Raw genomic sequence first — 19,631 nt, forward strand, 5'->3', positions numbered from 1 at the left:
CGACCTGGAACCCTCCACACACACACACACACACACACACACACTCCCCTGCACCTGAATCCCCACCAAGACCGACCTCCTGCATCCAGAACCTCCCTGCACCCGAAACCTCTTGCCGAGCCCCATCCCTGCACCCAGACCCCTCTGCCAAGTCCCCTCACACCGGAATCCCCATCCCGTCCACCCAGAGCCACCCCACCAAGTCACACACCCTGCATCCATATCCCCCCCCCCCCCCCCCCGTCCCCCCCCCCCCCCCCCCCAAAATACAGAAGTCAAACTATGCCTATGAGTAATCGTATGCATTTGAGTAGAATAGTGGTCCTAAAAATGTGGAATTCCCCAAACAACTTTGCTAAGTTTAACTTTAACAATTATACAGGAAGATCCTGAGGTATAGCAGTAATTTTCTTCTGGAGAAGAAATGTTTATTGGAAAGGATCCATTGAAAATGGGGACTTACAGAAGGGAGAGAGTTATGTTCAGACAAGTGTGAATCAGGAAAACATTAAGATTGTTTTGAGGTTAAAAGAAAATGAAAGACCTAGTAGCATGTGTTTTGTCCAGAGGAGGGCCTAGTTAGGTTATACAGGAGACCTGATACTAGCTTTAAAATTCAAACCATGCAGAGAAAGTGTCTTTGGTTACTCTCAACACTCTGGGGACATGTGACCGCATACTGACCTGACAGAAAGGTTGCTTTGAACTGCAAGAGAAAGGATTTTACTATGAAAAGTAATCAGACTTTATTTTGGCATTCTATAATGGATTACAAGATCTGGGCAGGGACTGTCTTCATTGTCTCTTGTACAACACACAATAATATGCTGTCTGTGTTTAGTAGTCTAGACATGTTTGCTTCTATTATGATTTTCTTCACGATCAACAGGCTATTCTTTAGTTTAAGGCAACTTGAATTTCAGTCAGAGAACTTTTGGGCTGAACCCGGAAAAAGCAGAAGGGAAATGGACAATGAGGTCATGTCATAAGCACAGAAAAAAACATGCAGTTTTCCCTCTCTGAAACAGGATCACAGCTAGACTGGAGAGGGTGTTTGTGTGCCCATGTAGAGATAAACAACCTACAAGATATCAGGCACAGTTCCAGATTCTTCATATATTCAGAATAAGAAATTACATATGAAGGAAGGAAGGAAAGATGGAAGCAGTAAGAAACAGACCGAAAAACCCCTACATAGTATCAGCATCTCCAAAATACAAAAGTCCTAAGAACAAAGAGAGGATCAAGTGAAGTCATCCAAGACAGGGAAACTGAGTCTGGACAGAGTGAGGAGTGGGAAAAAGGGAAGTGTCAGCACATCTGATGATAGATTTTATATTTCATGAAGTTTTAGGAGCTTCTCATTCAAAGAGAAGTGGACAAAGATAATTGATCTAACATATGCTTCAGTGGATGAACAAGAAGGTGGAAACCCAGGAGTCTAACTAGGTCACTTAAGACCCATTAAGCACTCAAGCATGTGACTGCTTTGAACATGTACCTTAGATGGGGAAAAAAAAAAAAAAAAAAAAAAAAAGGGCTGTCAAAACTCCCACAATTTCTTATTTGTACATGGCAGTGGATATTCTAGACTACAAAAGCTATGAAAATGAGTTGTGTTAGGTGTGAGTGAGCATTCATCTGTAATTAATGCTATAGTACATGCAAGATCATTAAAGCAATGTAAAGTGTACAACACTTAAATACCTATCTCATAGAACTGGAAGGGACCCAGAAGGGTCATCAAGTCCAACCCCCTGCCTTCACTAGCAGGACCAAGTACTGATTTTGCCCCAGACTCCCTAAGTGGCTCCCTCAAGGAGTAAACTCACAACCCTGGGTTTAGCAGGCCAATGCTTAAATCACTGAGCTATCCCTCTTGCCTGTTCCATCTTTTTATCCTTTCCTCTTTTCCTGCATCGTTATTTAGCTCTTCTTGCTTCTTTAACTCTTCTCTCCAGCCACACTAGCCTAGTTTTTAACGGTTTCCTCTTTTTCTAACCCTAACTCATTCTCAACCTCCTGCAACAACCTCCATGCCAATACACATTAGAGGAAGGGATAGCTCAGTGGTTTGAGCATTGGCCTGCTAAACCCAAGGTTGTGAGTTCAATCCTTGAGGGGGCTACTTAGGGAATCTGGGGCAAAATCAGTACTTGGTCCTGCTAGTGAAGGCAGGAGGCTGGACTCGACCTTTCAAGGTCCCTTCCAGCTCTATGAGATAGGTATATATCCACATATAGTAAGTGCTCCAGCCCATATTTCTTGCCCTCATCCTATCCTGTCAGAGCAGTGACAGATGACTTTTGAGATATCTTACATGAGACATCACTGTAGACATCTGAACATAAAGAAATGTACATTGCATAAGAGGGAGCGCCATAACTGATAAGGATATGGATTTGCTGTGATGGGGCCTGACAAATATATGAAAATCATCTGTACAGCAGAGAGTCCAAAAGTGGACTCAGAATTGTAGAAGCCAGCGGAGCCCCGAGCAGCTCCGGAGCAATGGAGCTGGAGGTTTTTGCCTGGAGCTGGAGCGGAGCCACAGCACAGCTCCAAAGCCCTGGAAGCCAAGGTCATAATATCTGGAATACAGCTTTCCTCCTATACTTCAACTTCCATCAATATTCCATGAGGGACACAGACCTTTTCCTATGGATGAGAACTAGGATTCCTTTCCTTCCCAATACTGCTCAGCAGGATGGATAAAAATTGATTATTTTTATATCAAAAATAAAATTTGAAATGGACAACTTATATCAAGGCCTAACTGTATTATAATCTATTAAAATCATTAAATAAAAACCAAAAATTAGAATGGTACATGTTTGCTGCTAAGTTTTAAAGAAAGTCAAACCATTGAACTGATGGAAGTCACTAGCTAAGCACTTGGAACCAGAGTTTGTTCAAATACTAAAATCAGCATTTGTGACGGTACCTCCCATAAGGTTTTATGGGACTATGACATAACTGGAATACGTTTTGTGCTGCCTGTGCCTTGTAACATCTCTCTGTAAAGGTTATGGTCTACTATATCTATTCATCCTATTTGTACACATATATCATTTTGTACTTGAGGTTAAGAATATTGGCTGTATACTTGCTTGATTTCTAAGTAAGCTTTGTGAGGCATTTGGTCAGCTTCTTTAGGAAGGAATTCGCAAGGTTAAGTACCTGATCAGGAAGCAGTTGGGGAACAATGCATCTTGGAATGCTCCAATCCACATAAAAAGTCTTCCTGGAGACATACAAGATATGTGGACAATGGCTTCTGCCTGTAAAGACTGAGAGTCATGCATGGACATGTGACTTGTCCAGGTGACTCCAGAACTCCATCTCCGGGCTGGATTTGCATAGGAGTGAGGAGGGGGGTCTCCACCCACAAGAGAAAGTCTATTTAAACCCAATAGAGACCCCTCCATGGGGTCTTCAGCTGGCTAAAGAATGAGCCTCTCCACCCCCCAGGATACTGGAAGGAACCTGGAACAAAGGACAGTAATTACAGTGGGTGTGAGTGATTGCTGGACCCAGGCTAAAAGGAGATTAGTCTGTAAAAGGGAGCATTCTGGAACTAGTGAGGATCTGATCTGTATTCAGTTTGATTAGACACAGATTTGTGTATTTTATTTTATTTTGCTTGGTGACTTACTTTGTTCTGTCTGTTACTAGTTGGAACCACTTAAATCCTACTTTCTGTATTTAATAAAATCACTTTTTACTTATTAATTAACTCAGAGTATGTATTAATACCTGGGGGAGCAAACAACTGTGCATCTCTCTCTATCAGTGTTATAGAGGGCAAACAATTTATGAGTTTACCCTGTATAAAGCTTATGCAGGGTAAAACGGATTTATTTGGGTTTAGACCCCATTGGGAGTTGGGCATCTGAGTGCTAAAGACAAGCACACTTCTGTGAGCTGTTTTCAGGTAAACCTGCAGCTTTGGGGCAAGTAATTCAGACTCTGGGTCTGTGTTGGAGAAGATGGGAGTGTCTGGCTCAGCAAGACAAGGTGCTGGAGTCCTGAGCTGGCAGGGAAAATAGGAGCAGAGGTAGTCTTGGCACATTAGGTGGCAGTTCCCAGGGGGTTTCTGTGATCCAACCCATCACACCAGAGTTTGTTCGAATACTAAAATCAGCATTTGATAGCCATAGCCTCTTCCACAGGTGCAGAGAGAGTATTTTCTTCCTTTCAATTTATTCAATTACTTCACTTCAGTGACTAGTTCATTCAAAGTTAAGAAACCGACTGGGAGTTAAAAAAAAAAGGCAGGAAAGCTTGTTTATACTTCCAATCTATGAATAAAAACTAGGTGAGAGCATGAGATTTACTAGTTCTAAAATCTTGAACAACATGGTGACCAAAAATAGTGAATTCAATTCATTACACTATAGACAATGCTTTCTTTAACAAAATCAGTTCTAAATCCAAATAACGTTTGGGTAAATTTTGCTATTTTTTTCCTAATATATCCAGTATAGTTAAGGTAATTTAATTTAAAAAAATGAAAATGCTGTTTGTGAATTTTAAAGTGAACCTACATTTCCATCCAACTAGATAGAGATTGACACAAATCACAAGTACAAAAAAGTAAACAAGAAATGCATCATTCACCATTTTCTTCTATAAAAATGTAAAAATAAGAAATCTGAATAAACTTAAGCTAAGTAATTGCTTCAGTAAATGTGTATAGATATAGCATGTCCTCCTGGTTCAAAAAAAGTAAAACCAAATTTAGTGTAAAGGGTATATTTAGTTGCAAGCAACATATTTTAACAGTTGCCAAATAATGAAAAAGTCAACCTTTCTTTAGAAAAATAACTGAAGTACAAATGCAAAACAAGATTAAAACTGATTTAAATCAATCCACCCTATTGCAGAGGAAATTTCATGGCTCCCAGTTAAATTAGGGATGACACTTGTCCAAAGTCACCAACGTCCTTGATGCTGTTATAAAGTACAAATTTCACAAAGAAAGGACTAATCTAAAAGACAGGATTTATTGGGTGGCCTAGAGAAAAGGGCTAACTTGTAGTTTTTCCATTTATTACAATCTAAATGTCCCAAAACTGAGTGAGGTTTTTAGGAGTGATATGAAAGAGGATGGGGTCTTGGCAAAAATCAGATTTAGAGGACATTTCATGAATAAGGGATAACATGGTAAAAGCATTTTGATTTATGATGAGAACGTGGAGAAGCAATTTAAACTAATTTTAAAGACTAATACCTTTGGCTTTGAACTGACAGTGGGTTTGTAACTGAAGTTCCACTTTAAGAAAAATAGGATTCGGGTTGTTAGCCAGTAGTGATTTAACATCTCAAACACCTGAAACAATGAGAGAAAAATGATGTACAGTAGAACCTCAGAGTTACAAACACCTCGGGAATGGAGGTCATTCGTAACTCTGAAATTATAACTCTAAAGAAAACGTTATGGTTGTCCTTTCAAAAGTTTACAACTGAACATTGACTTAATACAGCTTTGAAACTTTAATATGCAGAAGAAAAATGCTGCTTTAAACCATCTTAATTTAAATGAAAAACACAGTTTCCTTACCATGTCAAAAAAAAATTTTTTTTTTAAACTTTCCCTTTATTTTTTAGTAGTTTACGTTTAACACTACTGTATTTGCTTTTTTGGGGGGGGGGAAGGGGAGGGGAAAAGATGTGAAATATATAACTGTGCAGGAAAAAAGCTTCAAATGAATCTACACTTACAGTAAGAACATAAACATAAGAACGGCCATACTGGATCAGATCAGTGGTCCATCTAGAGCAGTATCCTGTCTTCTGACAGTGGCCAATCCCAGAAGCTTCAGAGGGAATGAATAGAACAGACAATCATCTAGTGATCCATCCCTCATAGCCCATTCCCAGCTTCTGGAAAACATAGGCTAGGAATGCTCAGAGCATAGAGTTGTATCCCTGACCATTCTGGCCAATAGTCATTGATGGACCAATCCATTAACTTATCTAGTTCTTTTTTTAACCCTGTTATAGTTTTGGCCTTCACAAAAATCACCTGCCAACAATTTACACATGTTGACTGTGTGTTTGTGAAGCAGTACATCCCTGTGTTTGTTCCCTGCTGCTTATTAATTTCATTGAGTCATCCATGGTCCTTGCGTTATGTGAAGGAGTGAATAAACACTTCTTTATTCACTTTCTCCACGTCAGTCAAGATTTTATAGAATATCATAACCCCTCTTAGTTGTCTCTCTTCCAAGCTGGAAAGTCTCAGGCTTTTTAATCTCTCTTCACACGGAATCTGTTCCATACTCCTAATCATTTTATTGCCTCGGTTCCTTTTTCAATCTAATTTTTTTTTTAAAAGATGGGGTGACCAGAACTGCATGCAGTATTCAAGGTGTGGGCGTACCATGGATTTATATAGAGGCAATCTGATATTTTTGGTCTTATCTATCCCTTACCTAATGGGTACTAACATTGTTTGCTTTTTTGACTGACATTGCACGCTGAGTGATGCTTTCAGAGAACTATTCACAATGGCTCCAAGATCTCTTTCTTGAGTGGTAACAGCTAAATTAGATCCCATCATTTTGTATATATAGTTTGGGTTATGTTTTCCAACGCAGATTACATTGCATTTATCAACATTGAATTTCCTCTGCCATTTTGTTGCCCAGTAACCCGGTTTTGGGAGCTCCATTTGTAAGTCTTCACTGTCTGCTTTGTACATAATTATCTTGAGTAATTTTGTATCATCCACAAATTTTGCCACCTGTTTACCCCTTTTTCCAGATCATTTATGAATATGTTGAATAACACTGGTCCCAGTACAGGTCCCTGGGGGACACCACTACTTTCCTTTCTCCATTCTGAAAGCCACTTATTCCTATGCTTTGTTTTCTGTCTTTTAATCAGTTACCGATCCATGAGAGGACCTTCCCTCTTACCGCATGACTGCTTGCTTTTCTTAAGTGCCTTTGGTGACGGATCTTCTCAAAGACTTTTTGAAAGGCTAAGTACACTATATCCACTGGATTACCCTTGTCCACATGTTTGTTGACCACCCCCTCCTCCCAAGAATTCTAATAGATTGGTAAGGCATGATTTCCCTTTACAAAAGCCATGTTTACTCTTCTTCTTCAAATCACGTTCATCTGTGTCTGATAATTTTGTTCTTTATTATAGTTTCAATAGGCAAATACACCTATTCTAGGATCGGAAGTGTCAAGACATTGAATTTTGCACACTTCTATTCATCCATGCTTCCGGAGAGTTAGCCAATTCTGTTTGGGGTGGAAGTGTGTCATCAAGGACCAGATCTTAGATTGTTGACATTAACAGACAATTGATCAACCTTTGCTCCCATCTAGCAAAGGATGACTGGGCTATATTTAGTCCGACTCAAAGCTCAGCTTTTCCAGAGATTCTGGGAATAGCAGTAGCAGCAGTTCTCATCTATTTTAACAAATGGCAACAGGAATAAAATCTGACCATGAAAATCCTCAGTTGAAGGTAACATGAACAAGATTTTATTTTCCCTCTTGTTTTGATATTCCAAACTAATAAGAGAACTCTAAATGACAGTTTAAACTTAAAATAAACTGAATAAAATGTGAAGTTAAAAACGGTCAGTGGTCACCAGATATTAACCAAGATTAGACCATTTGTGGGGCCAAACAAGCTGGGAGCCTGGTCAAAGTCAGCTTTGTACCATCACTGTGGCTGCTGCATTCTTCATAACATCAAGGCTGCTCTAATCAATACAAAGCAGCACACAGTCATAAGCAGCCATTCTGGCAGCCAGAAAGAGAGGACATACGTTTCCTAATCATTTCCCTTTCCTCTGGTTGGAAGCTACAAGAACGGTGGTTGTCAGGCAGCACAACAATTGTACGACACCAGAGGATTATCTTTATGAAAGGAGAACTCCCAGCTGGCCAAATCCACCTGGTTTCCAGAATCTTTACACTAGTGGAGTTATACAAAGAAATTGGAATGAATGATCTGGCTTTGTTTATAGCAACTTATGTAACTTCCTTCACCGCCCATTTTTCCTCACTTTAGCTATTTTCATCAAATGTCCTTCAGTGCTGAAAACTGTCAATGCCTCGTCGTGCACCTCAATCAAATCCTCAGGGGAGACACCTTCTCTTCTAGTATATTTGAAAAAGCACCTAGCAGACTCTGAACACTACCACAGACAAATAATTCCTAGAACAGATTCAGGTCATGAAGTCTAACTCCATGTATGGATTTAGTCTAGATCAGTGTTTCTCAACGACCGGTCCCTGAAATCTCCCTGACACAGTTTAGGAAAGCAGCAAGCTAGTCCCTGGTATCAAAAAGGTAGAGAAACACTGGTCTAGATGATCCAGGAAGTATATTAATCATTCATATAGGTCTTCAACAGGAAAGACAATAATGAAGTATCTATTTTACAGACAGTGTCAAACAAACTGTAGTAGGTCTTTAGGACTGAACAATAGTCACCTAACAAGTAGCTTACAAACGAAGTGATTGAGCTGCTAGCAGAAACAGGTAATTGGTAAAGTCAACTAGACACTGTGTCTCTTAAAACACCAGAGGAATTACAGACTACTCTGTTTTACTTCCAAATCTGTCAGATTATCTGACAAAATACACGTAAAACTGTAAAACAGATCAAGATATTATATGTTGAGATTAGCAAGGCTTCTTTAAAGAAAATGCATATCTTCCTATCACTTTGAGTTGACAAGACAGTGAATAAAAATAAATTATTTGTCCTTTGAAGAGACTACTAAGGAAACTAGGTATCGATGAACTTGGGGAAAAAAAAAGTCAAAATTCTGTCATGATTTAGACATTGATTAAGGAGACAAAACTAAAAGCAAGGGAGGCTAATTTTTAATATAATAAAGTGGTTAAATAGTGGTATACCCAAGGGTCTGTGCTAGGACCAATGAGGATATATTTGTTAATTATCTGGAAGACAAAAACAGTGAGGTGACAAAATATGCTATTGACAATACTATTTAGGTTAATCAAATTCAAATTGATTTAAAGCTGGGCAATTGGGCAAAACAGTAACAGATTACCCTTCATCTATCTACACTAAATTTAAAGTACATTGGAAGAAACAATTTGAAGCACTTGCACACATACAATTTCTAAAGTAACTAACTGCTCAGGAGAAAAACCCAGGCCTCATTGTGGACAGCTCAAAGAAAAAGTTTGTTCGATACAGAGTAGCAATTAAAAGCAAAAGAAAATACTAGAATGTATAATAAGAATGGAATAGAAAATGGAAATATGCCATTTTACAAGTTGATTGTATACGTTCATCTTGAGCTTGACATTTGGTTTATATTACCTGATCAATTACACCACAGAAAAGTTTAAAAATTTAGCTTAAAAAGAGTTTGAATTAACACACTAAAGTATCAGACACTGAAGGCTACACACATTTGGTTGCTCAGGTTATCTTATTTAGCAGCATTAATTTCCGTAAAATGCTTCCCCTTGTTCTGAAAGTAGAACTTATCTTTACGGAACCAGATTTGTACATTCTCCAATACTAGTTGTAAGTATTTGGTCAGCTATGACAGTGGATTTTTAGTTTATATGAGCTATAATTTAGGTCTTCAGAACTCTAAAACAAAGTTTGAAATAAAAATTGTTAAACATACAATTAGTACTGGAGCTGAATGAAACTGAAAAACAAGAATAACCAGTACAGTGTTGGCCTCAAGGGCAAGTTCAAGCCAAACTGCAAAAGAAATTACAGTTGATAGATACTTGAACAAGTAGACCAGTATCATTATCCTCTCCAAACGGTCTAGTGGACAAACTAGTCGCCTGTCTTGTTCAGGTTACAAAAGACATGCTGATGTTACAGTACCTAACTGTAGATGTTACAGTATCTAACAACTACTTGAGTGTGCGAGTTGCATGCTGATGCCCCTTTACACTCTGGTTTTGGGAGACAGGAGTGCAGCTCTCTGACTGTTCTCACATCTGTTTGCAGATGTGGGAGTGCAGTAGTTTGGGCAAAGTTCAGATGGGTCCCGAGACCCCTGTGCCTGTGTGTCGGCCAACTCCTGTATGGCTAAGCTGCCTGTCACCACAATACAGATAAAGGCACATCTCACAGTACCCGACTCCACTTGGCACAGCTCCACCACCACCAAGCACCTCACTGCCCCAAGACTCAGCACCAAAAGCTCCGCGGCGCCCGAGCCCATCACCGGTAGGTCTACTCTGCAGCCAGGAGCGAGCCCCCTGGCCCGGCTAACACGCTAAAAGTAGCAACGTGATCAGTGCCGCCGCCCTCCGACTCCCAAGCCCAACGGCCCTCCCGGGCCTGGGGCGCTGAAGCAGCAACAGCCACAGGCTATTTTTAGCCAGCTAGCTCGAGCCCAGCTGAGCCCTCCCCCAGATAGCCAGCCCGCCCCCCCCCCCGCTCCCCCTTCCCTCCAACGCTCCCGGTCCCCACGTGCAGCTCCCGGGCCTCTACTCCGCCCCAGCTCGCCCGCGCCTGGCCCCCGCCCAGCCGGTGCCCCGCGCCGCCTCCCCCACCCCCCAACCCCCCATTCTCGCCCAGCCTGCCCGCCCCCCTCACCTCCGGGCTGACGTAGGACACGAAGGAAGGCTTGGCGGGCTTGGCCCCGCTGCCGCCGGCCCCTTTCCCCAACATGGCTCCGGGCGCTTCCCGCCCGCCCCAGCTCCCAGCGGCGGTGCCAGCCAGCGGGCACGACGGCGGCGGCGGCACCAGCTCCTCCCAAGACTCCTCGTCAGGCTCCTCCGGCTGCAGCGCCGCCCGCCTCCGGCTCACGTAGTTAACCCCTCCCATGGCGGCTCCCGCCCCAGCCCGACATCACCTCTCCCGCCCTCAACGCCGGCCCTTTCTTGGAAACCGCCTCACAGCGTCCCGCTTCACTATTGGACCCTGCTCGCTGTCAATCAAATTCAGCCCCGCCTTAACAGCCAGATCCCCTGCTCGGATTGGCTAACATGGGGAGAGGCCGGAGCTCACTACTGGGTCCTAGCGCCGGCCTCGTTTGAACAACAAGACGGACATAGCTTCAGCCGACAAAGCAGTGGAGCTTCCTTGAGCGCTCCGCTGATTGGCCGATGGAGTTGCCTGCTCTGGGCTAGTCGCGCAGCTCCTGGAGGTGGAGTTGGACGTCGCTCCTGGAAGTGGTCGGTCCGTGTGTTGCTGTGACTAATGGTTATTGTTCAGTTTGTACCCCACTAACCCTTCTTCTCCAATGAGGAGAGTCTCCGCAGCCTCCCCCACTCGCAAGAGACGTGCCAGTGCCAGGCTCGGGCCAGTGCAGGTTTGGCGGTTTTGTTTGTAACATGAAATAAAACACCCAAAATGCAAATCTGCTCTAGCCTGGAGGGCAGAGAATGTTCACCACGGTTGTCTACACTACCAGAATAGACCGGCAGCGCGGGGCTCGGGCTGCGGGGATATAAACTTGTAGCATGTTCAGGATTCTGCAGCTCCAGCGCAAGCGCTACCGGTAATGTTCACACTGTAATTTTATAGCCCCACAGGCTGTCCGCTGACCCAGGTCAGCCACAGGTCTTTTACTGCAGTGTAGACATGAGAGCAGCAAGCCCACAAGAGCTGAGCTCTTCCAGCACTTCGCTAAGCAGCAAGCCAATTCTTTAATAAATGCCAATTATGTCATTTAGAATAATCCTTCCTGCATCAGACGTCTCAGACCTCGCTTAGGGCACAAATTAGGCTCTGCCATCCCTGTCGATCCTAGGCTGCACTTTGCATGTCCTCTGTTAGCAAATCCCATAAGGTTTCCCACCCTTTCCCTCTCCAAGTATTGTTTGATGGAAGGATTCTTTCAGTCAGCTCCTTTTTCGTGTTCCTACCATTGCACCTGGCAGATGCTCTGGCTTCATTCTTAACACGTCCCAGATATTTTCATCTTATTTTCTAGATAACTTTGGAGCGAGGTTAACTCTCTGACAATTCTCAAAATTTGTTGGTCGAACTTGCAAGGCTTGTCAACTCAATGGTGTTTCTCTGTATGTATATATGTTCCATGGTAACCTTTGAACTCTGCATCTGATCATTTCCAACATTTCAGGGAATGTTCTAGGCATCAGTGAACAGGACCCTATTGGTTTTGGGGACAATTGGAATATCCTAAGTGGAAACACACGGGACACATGGACTCACAGTCATCTGTTCATCACACTCATCTCATTAACATCTTGCAGCATAACAATAACTCTGCTCATCCTCCCAATAGAGTTTAACGTGTTAACGCCCTGAATGACAGAAGAGAAATAATTGCTTTCTGTGCTGAAAGTCACAAGTCAGATAAGGGAGAAGAGACAGAAGACTTCATTCCTTCCTTCCTCCTTCCTGCCTCCTCAGAGCCTGTTCCAGTCAGGAAAGAGAGGGCACCATCTGTCCATCTCTTCCTTCCAATCTAGGGGAAAGGAAGATACATAGGTAGGGCTACCATATGTCTGGATTTCCCCGGACATGTCCAGCTTTTCGGTCTATAAATAGCCATCTGGGGGGGATTTTTAAAAATCTAAAAATGTCTGGGATTTCCCCCCGGTCGGCTATTTATAGATAGAAAAGCGGCGGCCAAGAGCCACTGGGCACCCAAAGCCCCTTCCCGGCTCCCCCCATTCCCTGCAGCCTTACCATGCTGTCTGGCCCGCAGCTGTCTTCCCCCTCCTCCCCTCCCCTGAACGCTCCGCCCCCTGCTCCTCCCCCTCCCCTGCTTCCCGCAAATCAGATCTTCGCGGGAAGTCTGAAAAGAAGCAGGGGCAAGCGGGAGGCAGCAGCAGGTAAGCTGGGGCGGGGGGGGGGGCGCGAGGAGGAGAGCTCCGGGGAGGTGCGGCCTTGGCCGAGCAGCGCCTGGCTGCCCCAGCGGTTCCGGCCCAGCACCCCCAGCCCAGACCCGGCCCAGCTCGGGCCCCAGCAGCGCTGGCCCGGCTCAGGCCCCAGCACCCCCAGCCCGGACCCGGCCTGGCTTGGGCCCTAGCACCCCCACCCTGGACCCGGCCCGGGCCCCAGCACCCCCGGCCCAGCTCGGGCCCCAGCACCCCCGGCCGAGCACCTCCAGCCCGGCCCCAAACCCCGCAACCCCGGCCGGAGCGCAGCCCGATTCCTGGGCTCTTTAAAGCTGGCCCTGGTCAGGGGACAGGGAGGGGGGGTTGGATGGGTCGGGAGTTGGGGGGGGCTGTCAGGGGGGCAAGGGTGTGGAGAGGGGTTGGGACAGTCAGGGACAGGGAGAGGGGGGGTTAGATGGGTCTGGGGTTCGGGGGGACTGTCAGGGGGCAGGGGTGTGGAGAGGGGTCGAGGCAGGCAGGTAGCAGAGGGGGTTGGATGGGTCAGGAGTTCTGGGGGTCCTGTCGGGGGCGGGGAGCAGTTGGATAGGGCATGGGAGTCCCCGGGGGTCTGTCTGGGGGTGGGGGTGTGAATATGGGGTGGGGGTGTGGATAAGGGTCGGGGCAGTCAGGAGACAGGTAGGGTCGTAGGGCGTTCTCAGGAGGGGGCAGTCAGGGGACAAGAAGCAGGGGGGGTTGGGAATTCTGAGGGGGGCAATCAGGGGGTGGGAAGTGGGAGGGAGTGGATGGGGGTGGGGCAGGGGCGGGGCTAGAGCGGGGCTCCTCCCCCCCCCCAGAGTCCTCTTTTTTGCTTGTGGAAATATGGTAACCCTAACATAGGGGTCAGAGGAGGGACACATAGAGCCCCTGGCATGATACAGAGAATGGGGACTGTGATGTGGGGTTGTGGGGAATGAAGGCGAGCAAAGCCCCTGGCATGGTGGAGAGAATGGGGGATCTACTGCAGAGGAGAGGAACTATGACGGGCTGGATTAGGCCCTGAGGCCCCCTGTTGAAGGCCTTCTGACCAGGGCCGCCGAGAGCGGGTTCGGGCCCCTTTGAAAAAAAATTTCGGGCCCCCCAGCAAGGGCGGACCGGCTAAACAGAGCCGACGAGAGGGGGGTGAAGCCGGGCCCAGAATTTTTTTGGGCCCCCCCAGCAAGGGCAGACCGGCTAAACAGGGCCGACGAGATGGGGGGGAAGCCGGGCCTCGGGCCCCCCTTCCAGACCGCCGGAGCCCCAGTAATTTGTACCGGCTTCCCCCGCTCTCGTCGGCCCTGCTCCTGACCCTCCTACATGCTGTCCCAGAAAAGGGCAGCAGAGAGGGTTCTCCAAGCTGCCTAGAGAAGCGGCGTGGGATGCAGTCAGTCAGGGCGCAGCAGGCTCATATAAAAGAATTGTCAGGGCTAGGAGGAGTTCAGTCTGCTGGCAGGAATTGCGGAAGTAAGAGGTGTTTCTGGCTGACAGCAGGGGCTGAAAGGGCTGGACAGATCAGTTACTGGTAGGGACCAGGGGAGTGAAGAAAGAGCTACTGATTGGCTGCTGGGATTCAATTAAGACAGACTATGGGGAAATGGCCCAAGGAAACATAGAGCAGCAATTAGTAAAGGGATGCAGCAGGAGACTGCTATACTTAAAGGGTCCCTGGGTTGGAATCCGGAGCACTGGGTGCGACTTGGTCTCCCCCTCACCAGCCACTGGGGAGAAGTGGCTACACCCTAAGTCAGGGAATTACAACTGTGGTACCCCAGGGAAGTGGGTTGCACTGGGACTGACTCAGCAGGAAGCTGTGGTCAGCAAAATGAGTCCAAGAGGGGTGGCTCAACAGGAAGGCTGGGGTCATTGAGGACTCAAGTCCCCAAGGAAGAAGCCCTCGGGGCGCTGCTCAATTCCAGAGTAGGAACCTTACAACCTAACCGAACCAAGCAAGAGTCCTGTGATGGGTCCTGTTGGATTGGTTAAAGACCGAGCCCAGGGAGGGCTGCAGAAAAGGACACACCAACCAAGGATACGGTGGCGGGCCCTGATGGACTGTCTTAGAAGACTGAGCCCAGAAAGGGCTGCAGGACATTGGGGACATTTTGGACTGTGTACCCCAAAAAGGGGTTGGTTTGTTTTGCACATGAACAGAGTGTGACTTGGCTGGAGGGCTGAGTCACCAAAGACCTGCCTGACATGCACAGTGGCAGACGGGGCGGGGGGGGGGGGGGGGAGGGGGGGGAGGGGCACTGTAAGCAGAGAAAAAATTGGAGGCATGCAGACACTCGACCAGGGGCACTCACATGAGGTGACTGCACTCTCTTACAGGAGCACACAGAACCTCTGGTATGCAACAACTGGGGGACCCTAGTATGGGAGAAAGGGCTTGGTGGATACACAGAAACCTTAGTGGGGGTCACTGAGGAACCCTGATATGGTGGGGTGAATGGGGGCACACAGAACCCCGTGGGGGGGGGGGGAGATTGGAGGATTCTGAGAAGTGGGGAAGGAGGAGACACAGAGCCCCTGGCATAGGGAAAGGGGTGGCAACCAGAGTTGCTGGTATGGAGGAAAGAAGGGGGAAACGGGAGGGGTCACAGAACCCCTGCCAGTGGGGAGAATGCAGAGAGTCCCTGAAATAGATGGAAATGGGAGAGTGGTACACAAGGAGCTTGTGGGGGCATTGGAAGGATGCATGAATCCCCTGGTGTTGCAAGCCAAAGCCTGCAGAAGCTATAAAGTGTGCATCCCCCAATTATACATTAATTCTATTTAATGCCTAGAATTTTCCTGACAATTTTCAAAGACGGTTAGCCATCTGTCTATACCCTCAGTGGATTTCCAGTTTTCACATCCATATGTTAAGGTCTATCTCTTGGGTTGTATAGCTGGGATATAGGCCCCTAACTAGGACAGGTAAGAAAGATCTATGTGTTTTGGTGTAGGCCTTGTGACTAAGATTCTTGGGTCTTTGACATGCCAGATGTTTGAAGTCTTTGAGTAGTTAATCTTTCCCTGTTAGCAAGGAGGTAGTGCTGGACAGTAGGTCTTAGTATTTGTCATTTGCAAGGCAAACTTCTGAGCAGCCAAACAGTGGAATTTCAAAGGGGAATGTGAGAGCCTTGCTTGCCAGGTACAGTTCTATGCTCAGTATTATGATGGCCAGTGGCTGCGATCTGCAATGGATGTGGGATGTTTTCTTTTCACCCTGAAGACAGAATGGACTTCCTGGGTCTGACGTGTAAATTGATGGCTGTGCTAGAAGAAGATTCTTGGTTTGAAAGGGCAAGTACAGACACTATGGGGCATCACAGAGAGGCTGAGGAGTTCTTGGACCAACCAGAGTTGGGAACCATTACCACCTCAGATTTAAGGAAGAAAGGAACTGTCTACCAAGGAAACACAGGACATCTGAGAGGAGGGTTGGCAGTTCTAACCACCAGCGGTAAGAGGACAAGGCAGCACTCTATACAGTTGGAGGCACACAAGGGTGGACAGGCTGTGACTCCTGGTCCTCTTCTCTCTGGTAAGTCCACACACCTAGAAATTTCCAATAGTTACCTGGTCCTCAGCACTGAAACAGCTGATTTAATAGAACAAAGAGGACTTTGGGACCCATCTGTGTGGGACTGCTCAGCTCAACCCTGTCGAAAATCAAGTGTGCTCACAAAGAGATCTCCAGTCCTCCAAGACTATCCTTTTTGGGAATTCTATACTAAGAAAAATTGAAAGAACGTTATGGTGTGCTGCCTTCTCAGAGCCAAGACACAAGATGTGTCACTAAGATTGGACAGGCTTCTGAAGTTCAGAATCCACTGGTAATGGTGCATGTCGGCACTAACAACATTGCTTTGCGGGATACCTCACCAATTGTAGATGACTTCAGGAAACTCAGATTGCAGAAGGACGACATCCAAGTGATCTTGGAGCTCATTCTTGTGTTATGAGCAAAGGAAGACAGAAGGCAGAAGATTCTGGAAGTGAACCACTGGCTAGGTAAGTAGTGTAAGTAGAGTGTGTTTTCATTTTGTGGAACATTGGTCCACCTTCAATGGGGTGAGGAGACTGTACAATTTGGATGGCCTCCATCTCAGTAGAAGGGGAACCAATCTTCTTCGAGACAGGCTGGCTAGACAAGCAACAAAAAAAAAGGGTGAAAAGAGGGAACAAATAAGCACTTATGTAGCATAAAATAGAGGTGATGAGAGCAAAATTAATTAAGACACAAAAGGACTTAAAGAGAAGAAATTCTTTAATTGCCTATGTACCAGTGCTAGGAGCCTGGGTAATAAACAAGAGGAATTGGAATTGCTCACTTTCTGAGCATAAGTCTACCCAGTTGGTATTGCTGAACCCTGGTGGGAAGATTTGCATGATTGGAATGTTAAAATCACTGCTTATAATCTATTTAGGAAGGATTGAGTGGACAAAAAAAAAAGGGGAAGGGTTGTGGCACTCTCTCTCAAAAATGGCATTACCTGTTTCCAAATCACTAACACCTTGGAAACAGATGATCTTGAATTCTTATCTATTTAGGACATGGATACATAAAGCACAAGATGGGGTAGACGGTGTCGGCTACAGACCACCACATCACACTAGAAAGCAGGATGATCAGCTTCTTAAGCACCTTTCTATAATGTGTAGGAAAAAAAGCTGCATTATCATGGGAGAGTTCAATCTGAGTGACACATGCCACAAGACTTTCTAATTATTATAGATGATAATTAATGTATTCAAGAAATGTTGCATCAAACTTGGAGTGTGTTTGTGGGGGGGATTTTATATAAGCTTTTCTTGACAGATAAAGAAAAATCGATCACAGAACTAAAACTTAATGGTAGCTTAGGTACAAGTGATCATGACTTGATCACAAAGCTGAAAACAATTATGAACCAAGTCATTTGGGAGAAAGACTTTCAACATAAAACTGTGTATGATAATTGAGCACTATTTAAGAACATTTTACTAGATGCCAAAAAATCCACAATCCCACAAGTGAGAGAGAAAGTCACACTGGTTAAAAAATAACATGGCTTAGAGAGGAAGTGAAAACAGCTTAGAGGGGAAGTGAAAATAGATAGATAGATATGTAAATAAATGGGGAAAAGGTGAAATAGGTAGAAATGTATATAAATCAGAAGCTAGGAATTATGGAAAATTGATAAGGGAAACCACCAAAGGGCACAAGGAGAAGTCTATAGCCAGCAGAGTAAAGGCAATAAGAAAATTTTAAAGTATATTTGGAACAAAGGAATCCTAATAATGGTATGAGTCCATTACTAGATGGAAATAGTAGAATTATCAATAACACAGAAAAGGCAGAAGTGTTCAATAAATATTTTTGTTTATTTGGGGGGAAAAGCCAGATGATGGAGTCATATGATGATTAAATACTTTCCATTCCAACTATTAGAAGGATGTTACTAAACCTAGAGATTTTTAAATCAGCAGATCCATATAACTTGCATCAAAGAGTTTTAAAAGAGATGGCTGAGGACTCTCTGGACAGCTAGTGATGATTTTCAATAAGTCTTGGAGCACTGAGGAAGTTCCAGAGGACTGAAAGAAAGCTAATGTTATGCTAACATTTTAAAAGGGCTAAAAGGACTACCCACGTAATTACAATTACCTACCTTTTCGTAACTGTTGTTCTTCGAGATGTGTTGCTCATGTCCATTCCATTCTAGATGTGCGCGTGCCCATGTGCACGGTTGTTGGAGATTTTTGCCTTAGCAGTATCCGTAGGGTAGGCAGTGGCAACCCCTGGAGTGCCCGTCTATGTACAATATATCAGTATACTTAGCATCAGTATATCAGGCGCTGCCAGCCCTATGCCCTCTCAGTTCCTTCTTTCTGGCAGCTCCGACAGAGGGGGAGGAGGGCAGGTAATGGAATGGACATGAGTAACACATCTCGAAGAACAACTGTTACGAAAACATAGGTGTGATGTTCCCCTCTGGTGTTCTCTGGACCGGTGATCTGCTAGGTCACTCCAATCCTTGACTCTGGGAGCCAGCCTTACCCTGATCTACTGTGAGAACCCCCACTCCTGGGCTGTTCACGCACAACCTCTGGCACGTAAGCTGCTCCCAGCTACTTGCAACCGAATGACACTAGCCAATATCTCTGGTCCCAGACACAACCCTAGGAACCTCCATCTTGCAGTGTCCAGTTAAGCCTGCTGGACGCTGCAAGCTTCTATGAGTTCATCAATTTAACGAAGAAATTGATATGTACCAGGCTTGTTATCCCAAGGGGAGTCTCTGACACATTTCAAACCAAACGCACTGCTTCAGGTAGAATAAACAAACAGATTTATTAACTATAAAGCTAGATTTTAAGTGATTATAAGTCAAAACATAAGTCAGATTTGGTCAAATGAAATAAAAGCAAAACACATTCTAAGCTGATCTTAACACTTTCAATGTCCGTACAAACTTAGATGCTTCTCACCACAGGCTGGCTGGTTGCTGTTCAGTCAGACTCTCCCCTTTGATCAGCACTTGAGTCGCTTGATGTGGTGTCTGTAGGTGGAAGAGAGAGGAAGAGCATGGCAAACATCTCTTCCTTTTATCATGTCCTTTCCTCCCCTTGGCTTTGCCCCCCCGCCCCCATTCAGAGTCAGGTGAGCATTACTGAATCTCTCCAAGCAAGGTTGAGCAATTCCCCTGGTGTGGCCTCATGCAGGTGAGTCATTGCATTGTAGCTCCCTTGCTGGACAATGGCAGTTGATGGGTTGTTTGACACACTGCCAGGGTGTTGGTTACTTTCCTTGCTGTTGCCTCTGGGGAGCTAATATCTGGCTGATTCCCCCAACTTAC

At 45.3% G+C, this 19,631-nt stretch overlaps 1 protein-coding gene across 2 annotated transcripts in view; it reads right to left on the bottom strand.

The window, feature by feature from the left end:
• Nucleotides 1–10,793, bottom strand: part of MTMR12 (myotubularin related protein 12) — a 62,823-nt gene extending 52,030 nt beyond the window's left edge. Inside the window, exons 1-2 of one of the 2 annotated variants that reach the window (XM_034773448.1) lie at nucleotides 10,577–10,793; nucleotides 5,234–5,332 (exon numbers count right to left, since the gene is read on the bottom strand). In XM_034773448.1, coding sequence (XP_034629339.1) covers nucleotides 5,234–5,332; nucleotides 10,577–10,651 — 174 coding nt within the window. In that variant the 5' untranslated portion in view covers nucleotides 10,652–10,793. The remainder of the gene's footprint in view (nucleotides 1–5,233; nucleotides 5,333–10,576) is intronic. The other variant, XM_034773449.1, reaches the window with a different exon arrangement.
• Nucleotides 10,794–19,631: the final 8,838 nt, after the last annotated feature.

Source organism: Trachemys scripta, chromosome 6 (assembly GCF_013100865.1).
Source record: "Trachemys scripta elegans isolate TJP31775 chromosome 6, CAS_Tse_1.0, whole genome shotgun sequence".
NCBI classification, from domain to species: domain Eukaryota; kingdom Metazoa; phylum Chordata; order Testudines; family Emydidae; genus Trachemys; species Trachemys scripta.